Genomic DNA, 15,492 nt, shown 5'->3' on the forward strand with positions numbered 1-15,492 from the left:
CCACATCCCCCTCCACCCCTCCCCAAAATAAATAAATAATAATAATTAGTTTTATTAAAGCCGTTGATTTATGAAAAAATACCAAATTGCCCAAATTTTATGAGAGGGAAAATAATAAGTGCCATTACTATCGAGTACATTAACAGAAAGCTACAAAAATCAAACTAAAAAAGAGACAATTCCTCTAAATAATGAAGTATCAAAATTGTCATCTTTTGAATTACAGGCCAACTTACTTCATACCCAAACCTAACACGAAGTATCTTAAATTTGCATTATATTGGAATTGCTTGACAAGAAGATCAGTAAAAATATATGTCCTTCGGACTCTTCAAAAATATTGCACCCAAAGTACATAATTTTTAAAAGACCAAACAAGCACTCGCAACCTTTTTGAAAAGTTCGAGCAACATAGGTGAAAATAGTTCAGTCTGGCTAAGTCTCACTCTTCTCGTAGTCTTGTTCATCACAAACAAATCTCTTCCAAAACCAATGATCCCTCCAGATTTGTTCCATATTTTCAATTGGCAAATTCCTCGTCTCTGGCAATAACAAGTACACAAATGCAGTCATAATAGCAACCCATCCACCAAAGAAGAAGAAAATTCCAGATTTGAGGTGGCAGAGCATAACCAAGAAAGTCTGAGCAATAATGAAAGTGAAAATTAAACCAACAGCCACTGTTATACTTTGTGCTGCTGACCTTATTTCCAATGGAAAGATTTCACTTGGAACTAACCATCCCAAAGGACCCCAAGACAAGCTAAAACCTGCAACATAAATACAAACCAAGATCAAAACCAATAAACCATATCCCTTACTCAATGCTCCTTGATCTCCTAACTTAGCTGCCATTATTCCCCCTATCAACATTTGTGATATAAACATTGTGATTCCCCCCGAACTGAACATAGCTCTTCGCCCGACCTTGTCAACTATCAATAATGCTAAGAACGTCGCGCTGGTGCCTACCACCCCTGTCACTACAGCAGACAACAGTGATGCACTTGCACCTAGGCCTATTGTTTGGAACAAAATTGGAGCGTAGAACGAGATCACGTTGATTCCTGTCACTTGCTGAAAAAATGGTATTGCTATTGACATAACTAGTTGAGGCCTGTATTTACGTTTAATAATTTGCTTGAAGGGGTGCTTCACAGTTTTTGACTTGTCGCTTGCTTTGATGAGATCATCTAGTTCTGTTTGGACGTCGAGTGTACCTCTTACGCGTTGTAGAATCTGCTTAGCTTTTTGATGATCTTTGCCATGTTGAATTAGACTGTTTGCTGTTTCAGGGAGAAAAAGTGCTCCTAATGTTAGAAATGAGGCAGGAGCTGCAGCCATTGCCAAGGAAATTCTCCATCCCCAACCGCCTTTAATCTTTTCAACACCGTAGTTAAGAAGGCTAGCTGATAGAACTCCAATCCCTACACAAAGTTGGAATGCAATATTGAAAGATCCTCTGTACTTGGGAGGTGCCATTTCTGAGAGGTATAAAGGGACTGCCTGCAGCCAAAAGACATTTGTTATGACGTTGGTAACATGAATGAATACATTGTGAAGTTATTTTATCGATATTTTGTACTCTCTTTTTATATAGTGGATTGTTCATCTCTGCCTCTCTGGATGTTGGTCAATGAACCAACTACGATAAATATTTGTGTCTCTTTTGGTATATTTCTCTTTGATTGTCCGATTTATCGTCGTTGAAGGTATGTTTTGTTACCTTTTGCATGATATCTGATTATTTCGATCCCAACATAAGTCTGTCCAGAATATTGTTCAAATCAAAGTACGCAGCTAATTAGAATATATAAAAGGCACATTAATAGGAGAAAGTGTACCTGGTTTGCAAAACCAACCCCGACTCCTAGCAGGACGCGACCAAGTAATAGCATGTAGATATTGGACGCTGCACCTCCAAGGGAAGAACCAATGAGAAATGCTACTCCACCGATTAGAATTGATGGTCTACGGCCAAATGTCCGAGTGATAGGTGAAGCAAAGAAGGAAGCAATTAGGCCAGCAATGTACAGTGAGGAGGTGAAAGAAGTCAGTAGTTGGCTGTCAAATATACAGTAGTTGCTTATTTTGGAGACTTGTTTCATCTTATTATACACATCTGGAAAGAATTTCTTCAGAAATGGCTCCATAGAGATTACTCCACCTTTAAAACACAATAGTAAGTAAGTAAGAACTTGACAGTTTGTCTTTGAATGGTGTTAACAGTTACAACAACATCCCAGTATAATCCCACAAGTGGGGTCTGGGGAGGGTAATATGTACGCAGACCTTATCCCTACCCTAAGGGGCAGAGAGGCTGTTTCCAAGAGACCCTCGGCTCAAGAGAGCAACAAGAGACAATATATTAGTACTATCAATAGACTCATAATAAATAACATAAAATAACATAAAATAACAAAATAACAACAATATAAGAAATATAGGAAATACGAAAAGGATGGAGAAAATGATGTAAGGTATACTAATATCCAACAGATACAGCCCTGCATCAGTAACTGATTAATAACATCCTAAGACTAATTTAAATGGCTAGTCTCACTCTAGTGCGCTGTAGTAATATTCACAAGCTTCCACCTAACCTACAACTTTAATGCTCGACCTCCACAATTCCCTGTCAAGGACCATGTCCTCAGAAATCCTAAGTCGTACCATGTCCTGCCTGATCACCTCCCCCAATACTTCTTAGGTCTCCCTCTACCTCTCCTCGTGCCCACCACAGCCAGTCGCTCACACCTCCTCACTGGTGCATCAGTGCTCCTCCTCTGAATGTGCTCGAACCATCTGAGTCCTGCTTCCCGCATCTTATCCTCCATGGGGGCCACGCCCACCTTCTCTCGAATATCTTCATTCCTAATCTTGTCCATCCTTGTATGCCCGCACATCCACCTCAACATCCTCATCTCTGCTACTTTCATCTTCTGGATGTGTGTATTTTTAACCGGCCAACACTCGGTCCCATACAACATAGCAGGCCTAACCACTGCTCTATAAAACTTACCTTTTAGTAACAGTGACACTTTCTTGTCACACAAGACTCCCGTTGCTAACCTCCACTTCATCCACCCCACCCCTATACGATGTGTGGCATCCTCGTCGATCTCCCCGGTCTCCTGAACAACTGACCCAAGGTACTTGAAACTACCCCTCTTAGGGATGACTTGAGAGTCGAGCCTCGTCGTTGTCTTTGAATGACATTAACAGTTATTTAAAAGTAAAAGTGAATATTGAAAAGAACCTGAAATTCCAATATCATAGCCAAAGATGATTCCTCCAGTAGCAGCAACCATTGATGATAACACCACAAACCATGTAATCCTGCCATTGTATTTGGCAGAATTCTCACTTGTACTTGGCGCAATACCAACTGCCATTTTTTCTCGTCAAATTTAAACTCTATGAGTCTAGAGGTGATTAAGAGTGAAGATTGCGAGCTAAGAATGAGAGCTCTGATTTAAGGAGCATGAATGTATAGGAGTTTAAGGTAAGAAGAATTCCGTCATGACTGCTAATAAATCAACATCAGTAGATAAATTACATAGGTCAATGGGTTGCAACTGGAAGGTGGTATCTACTCGTTGGACTTTAGGGGCATATGACGATTAATGCTGAGTTGAAGTAGTCATGCTTTTGACTTTCTTGTCTTGTTGTGATGCAATGTGGAATCACTCCTTCCAGTATTATGGCTAATATTAGGAAATAATTAATATAGTTCTGAAATTTCTCCCAAAATTTGTTCACCTCATAGAAAGTGGCAAGTTATATGTTCTTTTTCTTTCCTTGTAATAAATGCAAAGAAGAAACCATTACAACTATATAGACTTGGACAACTTTAAGAAGAAAAGAGAATACCCTTAACTTAATTTCTCCGTTTGCATGTTTTCGTCAATACATTGGATCATCAATAAATTGTTCTTAATTGTTAAGGAAAATAATACCTAATATCTCTCAGAATCAATGCGGACTTAGTGTGTACAAAGCAAAATGAATGCAACTGATCCATATAGGTGATATCAACTAGTTGATATTCAGGTTTAGTTATTAATTGTATTAGTTATTGTATACCAGATTATGAATAAGTGCAAAATTAGTTTTAGAGAACCCCGCTTTTTCAAGGGTACATTCTTTGTCTCAGGTGGTTAAGTACACAAACACTGTCATTACCCATATCCAACCCCCATAAAACAAGAAAGTTCCAGACTTGAAGTGGCAGAGCATAGCTAGAAATGATTGAGCTACAGAAAAAAATGAAGAAAATCCTAGTGCTACGGTTATACTTTGTGCAGCTGACCTAGTCTTTAGTGGATAAGTTTCACTTGGAATCAGCCATCCTAATGGACCCCTAGACAGACAAAACCCCACAATGTTAAATGCTAAATAACATCAAAACCAGTAAACTGTACCACTAGTTCAGACAACCATGGTCCCTTAATTTAAGTAGCATTATTGCTCCAAATGAAACATCTATTTATGACACAAACATTTGAATTCCTCCAACTTGAAACAATAATATCCAGCCGAATCAGTCTAATACCAACGAGGAGAGCAAGGTTATATCAGCACCAACAACTCCAATAAACACTGCAGATATATATGCATGAGTGATGCATTTCACCTAATCCAATTGTTCTTAAATAATATAGGAGCATAGAAAGAGATCACTTTAATTGTTGGAAAACTGGGATTGCTATTGATATGACAAGTTGAGGTCTATGCTTCTTTTTTAATAATAATAATATCGGTGTATGGACTCTTTTTTCAGTTGCATTGATGAGGTCATCTAGTTCTGCAGTTTGACTTCTTCTGTTCGTCTGTATAAAGCTCATTTCTTCAAAAATGGTATCAAACTCGTGTATCTAATTCTTTATAAGGTCTGAATACAAAAGAGAAGCAACCATAAGTGTTGATCCAAAGAGTCTGAGGCGGTTCCTGATAGGACCAAACCTATTGTTGTATGTGAAAGTAGACAAGACAAAAGAAAAAAAAAAATCAAAAAGAGATGAAAATATGATGTAAGCGCTTACATCGACATTCTTGTGATGTAAGCGCTTACCTCGACATTCTTATGATGTAAGCGCTTACATCGATATTCTTATGATGTAAGCGCTTACATCGACATTCTTATGATGTAAGCACTTACCTCGACAGGGCATTCAAATGCCTATAAATAAGGGTCTACATTTTCATTTGTAGATCATCCCAAAACTTCTTCTTTCTCTCTTCAATTAATAAAGAGCTATTCTTTGTGTGGCCGTGGAGTAGGCAAAAATTGCCGAACCACGTAAATCTTGTTTTGTCTTGTCTTGTGCAATTCATTGCTTTTCTCTCTTAAATATCCTTTTCCTTCTATTATCTTGACACGCTTCCCAACAACTGGTATCAGAGCAGAAACAGTGTATTTCTGGTAGAAAAGCACAGTATTGGTGCAGGTATTATTCACAAAAATAGTGCCACACTATTGATCATCGTTACTATTCACAAGCATTATTCACATAAATTATTTTTTATGATAAATGGCATCGGAAGAAGGGAAGGTTAAGATTGACAAGTTTAATGGTAAAGATTTTGGATTCTGGAAAATGCACATAGAGGATTATTTTACCAGAAAAAATTACACTTACCTCTGACCAAGGTGAAACCGGAGACTATGTCCAAAGCGGATTGGGATCTATTAGATCGCCAAGCTCTTGGTGTGATTCGTTTGACGCTAACACGAAATGTGGCGTTTAACATCATTAACGAGAAGACCACTGTAGGCCTGATGAAGGCGTTATCAAATATGTACGAGAAGCCATCTACTTCAAATAAAGTCTATTTGATGCGTCGATTGTTCAACTTAAAGATGACAGAAGGTGGATCAGTCACAGAACATATCAATGAGTTTAATATAATATTAACTCAGTTAAGTTCTGTTAATATAACAATTGATGATGAAATTAGGACGTTGATTCTACTATCATCTCTACTGGAGAGTTGGTCTGCAACAGTAACTGCAATTACCAGTTCATCAGGAAGTACCAAACTCAAATTGAATGATATTAGAGACTTGATTCTAAGCGAAGATATTCACCGAAGAGAATCAAGTGATTCCCCAGGATCTGCTTTTAGTACCGAAAGCAGGGGGAGAATCAACCAAAGAGGACAAAGTTATGGCCGTGGCAAATCAAAGTCAAAGAGAAGAGGACAATCCAAAAATCGCAAGGACATTACTTGTTGGAATTGCGATAAAAAGGGTCACTACAGTAGCCAGTGTAGAGAACCAAAGAAGAAGAAGGAAGAAAATTCAGCAAATGTAATTGCTGAACAAGTCGGTGATGCACTAATTTGTTGTGCAGACAGTCCAGTCGAATCTTGGATTCTGGACTCAGGTGCATCCTTTCACTCTACATCATGCAAAGAATTATTGCATAATTATATTGCTGGAAAATTCGAGAAAGTTTATCTAGCAGACGGTGAACCTCTCGACATTGCCGAAAAAGGTGAAGTTCATATAAAGACTTCACAAGGCACGCTATGGAAATTGCAAAATGTACGACATGTTCCTGGCCTTAAGAAAAATCTGATATCTATGGGTCAGATTGATGGTGAAGGATATACAACAACATTCGACAATGGATCGTGGAAGATAACCAAAGGGAATTTGGTTGTGGCACGGGGCTTCAAAAGGGGAACACTGTATGCAACTGTAATACAAAGAGATACTATCGCAACAGTTGATCATGATCGTGATACAACATTGTGGCACCGGAGGCTCGGACATATGAGTAAGAAGGGAATGAAGCTTTTGACATCCAAAGAAAAGTTGCCAAACCTAAAACATGTTGAATTAGGTTTGTGAGAAGATTGCATTTATGGGAAACAAAAGATAGTTAGTTTCTCAAAGGTGGGAAGGACGCCAAAGAAAGAGAAGCTGGAACTAGTGCATACAGATGTGTGGGGACCAGCTCCTGTAACTTCTCTAGGAGGCTCACGCTATTATGTCACCTTCATTGATGATTCCACAAGAAAAGTATGGGTTTATTTTCTAAAAAATAAATCTAATGTGTTTGTTACCTTTAAAATATGGAAAGTTGAAGTTGAAAATCAGACAAGTCTAAAGTTAAAATGTCTGAAGTATGACAATGGAGGAGAGTATGATAGCCAAGAGTTCAAAGCATTTTGCTCGGAGAATGGGATCAGAATGATCAAGACAGTTCCTGGAACACCGGAACAAAATGGCATTGCTGAGAGGATGAACAAAACCCTGAATGAACGAGCCAGAAGTATGAGAATACATTCTGGATTGCCGAAGTATTTTTGGGCTGAGGCTGTTAACACGGCAGCTTACCTCATAAATAGAGGACCCTCTGTACCGCTGAATTTTGAAATTCCTGAGGAGGTATTGACAGGAAAAGAGGTAACTCTCTCACATCTGAAATTTTTTGGTTGTGTTGCTTATGTGCAGGTAAACTCTAATAATAGAGATAAGCTTGATCCTAAAGCAAAGAAATGTTTCTTTATTGGCTATGGTGATGATAATTTTGGTTATCGATTTTGGGATGATCAGAATAGAAAGATCCTAAAACACAGGAATGTCACATTTAATGAAAATGTGATGTACAAGGACAAGCTTGAAGTAGAACCAACCAACACCAGCAAACAGACAATGTCTGAAATAGTTGAGTTAGAAGAAATCTCAGAAAATGAAGTGGCTAGAGGGATTACAACTGATTCTGAAATTGAAGATGAAGAACCAGAAGCCGAATTTGAAGAAGAACTACAAGCCAAACCTGGATCAAAACCAGAACCGGAACCAGAGATAGAATCAAATGCAGAACCAAATCTAGAATCAGGACCTGAATCAAATTCGGATTCTGTTACTCATGAACCTACATTGAGGAGATCTAAAAGAGTCACGAATGCTCCAGATAGGTTAGCTCTCTCTCTTCACTATTTACTTCTTATTGATGCTGGAGAACTAGAGCATTTTGTTGAAGCAATGCAGGTGATATACTCTGATAAGTGGAAGCTAGCCATGAAAGAAGAGATGAATTCTCTTCAAAAGAATAAAACATGGATACTTACGGAGTTACCAAAAGGAAAGAAGACATTGCAGAACAAGTAGGTGTACAGAGTCAAGGAAGAGCATGATGGTAAGAAGAGATACAAAGCACGATTAATAGTAAAAGGCTTTCAGCAGAAGGAAGGAATTGACTACACCGAGATCTTCTCTCCTATAGTCAAATTAACTACTATCAGGTTGGTGCTAAGTATCGTAGATGCAAAAAATTTGCATTTGGAACAGCTAGTTGTTAAAACTGCTTTCTTGCATGGTGACCTTGAAGAAGACATCTACATGAAGCAACTTGAAGGTTTTCAAGTTTCTGGTAAAGAAAACCTTGTGTGTAAGTTGAAGAAGAGTTTGTATGGTTTAAAACAAGCTCCCCGACAATGGTACAAGAAATTTGACGGATTCATGCATAAAAATGGATTCACACGATGTGAGATGGACCATTGCTGCTATATCAAAAATCTTGATGAATCCTATATCATTTTACTGTTGTACGTTGATGATATGCTAATTGTAGAATCTAGCATAAATGAGATCAATTTGGTCAAGCAACAACTGGCGGAGGAGTTTGAAATAAAAGACTTAGGACCAGCTAAGCAAATGCTTGGGATGAGGATTAGCGGAAACAGGCCGGAAGGAACCTTAAAGTTGTCTCAAGAAAAGTACATACAGAAGGTACTAAGTAGGTTCAGTCTTCATGATGCAAAGATCAGAAGCACTCCACTCGGAAGCTATCTAAATCTGTCAAAGGACCAATTACCTAAGACAGATGAAGAAAGGAAGTACATGTCCAAAGTTTCGTATGCTTCAGCAGTAGGAAGTTTGATGTATGCTATGGTTTGCACTAGACTTGGCATAGCCCATGCAGTTGGAGTTGTCAGTAGATACATGTCAGATCCAGGAAAGGAACATTGGGAAGGTGTAAAATGGATATTGCGATATCTCAAAGGCACCTCAGGTATGACACTTTGTTTTAAAAAGAGCAATATTATTTTACAAGGTTTTGCTGATGCAAATTTATGCATTGATCTGGATAGTCGAAAAAGTACTACGGGCTACGTATTCACCTTGGGGGTATTACTGTTAGTTGGATGTCCAGACTTCAGAAAAGTGTTGCTTTATCTACCACTGAAGCAGAGTACATGGCAATCTCAAAAGTTGGAAAAGAGATGATTTGGCTCAAGAATTTTCTTAAAGAGCTAGGTAAAGAGCATGACAATTGTGAGCTTTTTAGCGATAGCCAGAGTGCAATTCATCTTGCCAAGAATCCAGTGTTTCATGCAAGATCGAAGCATATCCAGTTGAGGTATCATCATATCCGAGAGTTGATAAATGAAGGAACTCTTTCCCTGCAAAAAATACCAGGATCAAAGAACCCGCCAGACATGTTGACCAAAGTTGTCGGTGTTGACAAACTGAGGCTGTGCACTGCCTCAGTTAGCCTTCAAGACTGATAGCGTGAAGGCGCCATAAGAGAATAGCAAATCTTTTTTTTTTATTTTCTTTCTTGATGTAACATAGGTTTGAGGGGGAGATTGATAGGACCAAACCTATTGTTGTATGTGAAAGTAGACAAAACAAAAGAAAGAAAAAATCAAAAAGAGATGAAAATATGATGTAAGCGCTTACATTGACATTCTTGTGATGTAAGCGCTTACCTCGACATTCTTATGATGTAAGCGCTTACATCGTCATTCTTATGATGTAAGCACTTACCTCGGCAGGACATTCAAATACCTATAAATAGGGGTCTACATTTTCATTTGTAGATCATCCCAAAACTTCTTCTTTCTCTCTTCAATTAATAAAGAGCTATTCTTTGTGTAGCCGTGGAGTAGGCAAAAATTGCCGAACCACGTAAATCTTGTCTTGTCTTGTCTTGTGCAATTCATTACTTTTCTCTTTTAAATATCCTTTCCTTTTATTATCTTGACACGCTTCCCAACAATTCCTATTATGTCACTTTAGTAAAGGACTAGAAGCCAAAATATATTCCCGTTTTGCATTTGTTTGATTTTGATTTGTTTTATTCCTTCATTTGTTTGAGGGAATAGACGTAAGATGAGAAACAGAGAGAAACCAGGAAAGTCAAAATTGAGCAGTAAAACCTTGGTTATATATATTATGTAATAGCTAGTTTGTCTGATTATGTAACCACAACATACTTTGATTAGGTTTTGGTAGAATGACAGATCAATATTTAGGTAGTCCTTAATTGGGAGTTGGGGACCTTTTATTTATATGATGGCTAGGCAAGGACAAGAAATAGAGCATAAAATTGGTAAGTTATTACCACAAATGACAAGGAAAATATCTCTTATAAGTGCTTATACATCTCTAATTGATGGTTAAGTTACACTACAAAGATAAATACTTTGCGACTCCTTGCTCGCGTCACTAATAAGTTATTTTCTGTGGAATCTTCTTGAGTCGCCACTAGAAACTTTCCTTTTTGTGTCGTAAAGTGTTGTTGCCACAAAAACGGCACACTTGCTTTTTGTGGCAACTGCACGTGTTGTCATTAAAGTCATCATTGGAAATCTCATTTCTTGTAGTGAAAAACGGGTTCATTGTATCTATTCTGCATGATATGTCTAATTTAGAAAATTACCTGTATTCTATTTGCTATTTGAGGAAAGAGAAGATATAGTTTCTATTAAGCATAATCACAAATTTCCAAATAGAGAGGGGGAGAAGAAAGAGAGAACAATGTTCTCTTCAATTGATTCTACTGATGGGCTCATGATCACTATATTTAAGTTGCCTCTTCTTTGATGATAAGCTCAACATTTTCTCCAACAATTTTCTTCCAAAACCAATGTTCCCTCCACACTTTGTCCATTTTCTCAATAGGCAAATTCTTAGTCTCTGGCAAAAACCAGTAGACAAATGCAGTCATTATTGCCACCCAACCTCCAAAAAAGAAGAAAATCCCATACTTGAAATGACACAACATGGCTAAAAATGTTTGACCAACCAAGAAAGTGAAAAGAAAGTTCACTGCTACTGTAATACTTTGTCCAGCTGATCTTATCTCCAATGGGAATATCTCACTTGGAATTAACCATCCTAATGGCCCCCATGACAAACCAAAACCAGCTACGTAAATGCAAATCAACACCAATATTACAAATGCCCAAGCTTTACTCACTCCACCATGATCCCCTAACTTAGCTCCCATTAATCCTCCTACTATCATTTGTGTAACAAACATTTGTATTCCTCCAAAAATGAGCAGCCCTCTTCGGCCAACTTTATCCACAATCAGCATTGACATTGCAGTTGTAGCAATTCCAACAGCCCCTGTCACTACAGCAGATAAAAGAGCTGCACTTTCACCTAGTCCAATCGTTCGAAAAAGTATAGGAGCATAGAATGCAATGACATTAATTCCTGTCACTTGTTGGAAAAACGGTATTGCCACGGACATAACAAATTGAGGCCTATATTTCCTTTGTAGAATGTTCTTAAAAGGGTGTTTGATTGTTTTTGAAGTTTCACTAGCTACAATAAGATCATCAAGTTCTGCTTGAACATCATCAGTGCCTCGGATTCTTTGTAGCATTCTTTTAACCTTTTCCCGATCATTGGTGCGTTGAATTAAGCTGTTGGGTGTTTCTGGGAGGAACAGTGCACCTAAAGTTAAAATGAATGCTGGGACTGCAGCCATAGCAAGGGACACTCTCCATCCCCAACCACCTTTAACCTTTTCAGTGCCATAATTTATAAGGTTTGCTATTAAAACTCCAATGCCTACACTGAGTTGAAAGCTATTGTTGATTCCTCCTCTGTACTTGGATGGTGCCATTTCTGAAAGATATAATGGTACAGCCTGCAAAATGGTAAAAACCAACTTAATCTTTAGATAGTTGATTGGGTTGTTTTAGTCCCAAAAAGGAATAAGAATAGTAAATTGGACAAAAGGAAACTCTTTGAGATTGCATTTTGAGACATTTCCCGTTTTTCCCAAGAGCGAAACACAGGATTTACGTCTTGAGTATTCCCGTTATTTCACTTTAGACGAAGGTGTTTGACCGGATACAGAAAGAAAGACTTTTGGTACCTACTAAAAATATATTTAAAATTTGTGGTCTTTAAACATGTCATGTTATTTCTATAGATATAAGAATATGTCATCATTGATAAAGTGAGAAATTACGTTTTTCTAAAAGGTCAAATATTTTGAGACAAATTCAGCTTGCCAAACGACTAATTTTTTCGACCCCATGTAGTGATATGTTACCTGATTTGCAAAACCAACGCCAACACCTAGTAAAACTCTGCCAAAGATAAGCATATAGATATTAAAAGCAGCACCACCAAGGGCTGCACCGGCTAGGAAATTAGCTCCTCCAAGAAGGATTGAGGCCTTACGACCAAATGTTCTGGTGACTGATGAAGCAATAAAAGTAGCAAAAAGACCAGCTACATATAAGGAGGATGTGAATGATGTCAACAATTGGCTGTCAAATTTGCAGTAGTTGCTAACTTCTTTGTCTTCTTTCATCTTTGTGTACACATCATGGAAAAACTTCTTTAGAAAAGGTTCCATGGATGTTACTCCACCTTCACATTTTCAGAAAGCTACTGTTAGTAAGATAAGATAAATTATGTAAAGCAATTGATTCATAGTAAAGGCTAGCCCGGTACACTAAGCTCTGCGCAGGGTCCGGAAGGGCCGGACCATATGGGTCTATTGTAGGCAGCCTTACCCTGCGTTTCTTCAAGAGGTTGTTTCCCCGGCTCGAACCCGTGACCTCCTGGTCACATGGCAGCAACTTTACCAGTTACGTCAAGGCTCCCCTTCAAAGCAATTGATTCATAATATCAAAGGAAATAGCAGCTACATCTTGTGTTACATTTTTTCCTTTGGATAACTGAAACTTTTACAAGGTGTGTCTTAAGATTGTATAACATAGGGAAGTGCAAAAAATCAAACCTGAAATTCCAATATCATATCCAAAAATTACACCTCCCATAGCAGCCATCATACAAGCTAATATTACAAAAGATGTCAGCTTGCCATTGTACTGCCCATCCTCATTTGCTACTACTGCTAATCCCCCTGCCATAGTTTCTTTTTAGCTTTAATTTTTTTTTTCAAGTGAACATGAATACTTAGAAGAAGTGAAGGAGTTAAGGGGGTAGGGAGATACAATCCTAGGACAAAAAAGGTAAGATTTTTAGCAGTCCAACTTGACTGCTAGAGATCAATATCAAATTTGGTCCACCCATGTGTGTCACTGAGTTGAATATTCAAATGTTCCTTTGTCTACTTTGTTTTCTTATTGCCTTCGCTATCAAGAATCGGCATTTTGCGTAATCAGAATGATTGGTCAAGTAAATAATTTGGTGTGTGAACTAATAAATAAATGATTCATCACTTGTATTTCCAGCATAATTGGTGCAAAGCGATATCTGGTAGTCGAGAGTCGAGACATGCTGAGAGAAGGGGCAAAAATGACATAGTCATCAGAAGAAAATCCAATAATTTACTAAGCTGATTCTGTGACATGATCACCAATCAAATAGTGATTTTTTCCTCCCTAACAAACTAGTTAAACTGATAAATGCAAAATTAGTGTAAGAACTTGAATAATTCATAAGCCAGCCTCTTCTTGTTGGTGTAAATACTAACTCGCATCGGGTGTATATCCAGCCCCCGGCTCCTTTCCACAATAGAAGGAAAATTGATATTCATGAGTCTTGGCTTTAATTTGTTTTCCAAAATGTTCTCGTATTGTGTTTGCAAACACTTCTGACATTAAAATTTAAAAAAAAAAATTACTACTAGTACTTCTTTTAGTCTGGAAAACGGGGGAAAAAAAAAGGAAAGAAGACTAGCTTTATATTGTTTGAAAGTAACCAAAGAGCGCTCTCAGTTATTGGGGATAACCAAACAATTGATTTCTTCTGTCGTCTATTAGCTTATTTATTGGTCTGGAAAACAGAAAAGAAATAAAAAGGACTAGAACCAAAGAGCACCCTCAAATATATTTGGGTAAAATATAAAATTAACCCATCGGTCAAAATTAATTACATTCGCTAGCTATAATGTATATAAAATATGTCTATTATATATATATATATATATATAATACACATATATGTTGGGATATATATTATTAACCATTAGGTTTGGTTTAGATATAGTATTTATTATGAAATAATTGTTTATTCAGTTTTAATAAAGTTTTACATAGTTCATATATTAGTATGTGTCTTTTGCTTATATAGTAGATGATTTAGTGTATAGAGTTTAGCTTATACACGGAAGATTAAAGCATCGGCTCTTATAAGTATAAAATTTGAGTTCACAATCTAATGATGGAATTGGACAAACCATCAGAAATGATTGTAGCACAAGATAAAACATAATTTATCTTGATTTTGGAAATAGTTTAATTCAAACTTCTTATGCTAGTACATTTTGTATGTATTGCACGGACCAAGTAGAGATAAATATTTTGTACTGACTTAATAAAATAAACTCTATAGCCATTAAATGTACTTATACTCTTAATCTTGATATAATTATTATTAGATGTGTATATTATTATTGTTTGATTTATTAAAAGATGAGATTCTTTCGTGGGTCAATATGCCTAGTAAAGTGGATAATAATAATGTACATTGGCGAAGTAATAGTTAGTTGATGAAATCTGTGTCTCGATTTAGAGATTGATAATACACCTTTATGAAAGCTTATAAGTTTTCATGTGTAAACCTGGTCGGTGAATTTTGTATCCGACACATGAAATAAGTTAAACGAAGGTCTAAAGGAAATAATCAATAAATTAAATCGTCAGTAATTTAATTTAATTTATTAGACTCTGAATCTTAACATATGAAGTTAAATAAGATTTAATGAATGAATTTCGAAATTGAATAAGGAGTGCAATTATGAATTTTTAGTAGAATAATTCGTAATTAGTTATGGTGGATATTAATTTCAAAAACTAGAAATTAATTTCATATTTGGAAGCCTTGTTAATTAAATTTTGTGGCCCCTACTGTGTCTAAATAATAGAAAATAAAGGAATCCTTTTTCTGGTGAAAAAAAAATTCAATAGGTTTTGAAAAAGGATTTTAACCCTTAAAACTTGTGCTATAAATACATATAATTTTCCACCTAGAGGGGGTAGAAGATGGTGGCCGAAATTTTCAGCCATTTTTCCTAGAAAATTTTGCCCACACGAAATTACTATTTTCGAATATTATTTGGGTAACACAATAGAAGACAGTGGAACATTCGGAGATCGTGATCGTTCGGGTGGTGGAGATTTCATTGAGTTGTTGTGGAATTGGAGGCTCACGTGATAGAGGAGTTTTTTTCACGCTTCAAGAGGTAATCCGTGAAATCCCGTTATACTAATAATCTAGATTACATGTGATTTTGATACTGAATTACTTCCGCTGCT

General features: G+C 37.0%; 2 protein-coding genes across 3 annotated transcripts; both read right to left on the reverse strand.

Annotated features, from left to right (window-relative positions):
* Positions 1 to 302: 302 nt before the first annotated feature.
* On the reverse strand, positions 303 to 3,690 carry LOC107789142 (hexose carrier protein HEX6). Its single transcript, XM_016610919.2, has 3 exons — positions 3,260 to 3,690; positions 1,845 to 2,167; positions 303 to 1,506 (listed from the first exon to the last, which is right to left on the reverse strand). The coding sequence occupies exons 1-3, from the start codon at positions 3,393 to 3,395 to the stop codon at positions 436 to 438; spliced, it is 1,530 nt and encodes a 509-aa protein (XP_016466405.1). The 5' UTR covers positions 3,396 to 3,690; the 3' UTR covers positions 303 to 435.
* A 6,649-nt stretch (positions 3,691 to 10,339) lies between these two features.
* Positions 10,340 to 13,226, reverse strand: LOC107789141 (hexose carrier protein HEX6-like). Of its 2 annotated transcripts, none has more exons than XM_016610918.2 (3): positions 13,011 to 13,226; positions 12,315 to 12,637; positions 10,340 to 11,903 (listed from the first exon to the last, which is right to left on the reverse strand). In XM_016610918.2, exons 1-3 carry the CDS (start codon positions 13,141 to 13,143, stop codon positions 10,827 to 10,829), a joined length of 1,533 nt encoding a protein of 510 aa, XP_016466404.2. In that variant the 5' UTR covers positions 13,144 to 13,226; the 3' UTR covers positions 10,340 to 10,826. The 2 variants fall into 2 exon arrangements, with proteins under 2 accessions (XP_016466404.2, XP_075111301.1); XM_075255200.1 differs by lacking the exon at positions 13,011 to 13,226 and adding an exon at positions 12,784 to 12,996.
* Positions 13,227 to 15,492: the final 2,266 nt, after the last annotated feature.

The sequence above is a fragment of the Nicotiana tabacum genome, chromosome 6 (assembly GCF_000715075.1).
Source record: "Nicotiana tabacum cultivar K326 chromosome 6, ASM71507v2, whole genome shotgun sequence".
NCBI classification, from domain to species: Eukaryota; Viridiplantae; Streptophyta; class Magnoliopsida; order Solanales; family Solanaceae; genus Nicotiana; species Nicotiana tabacum.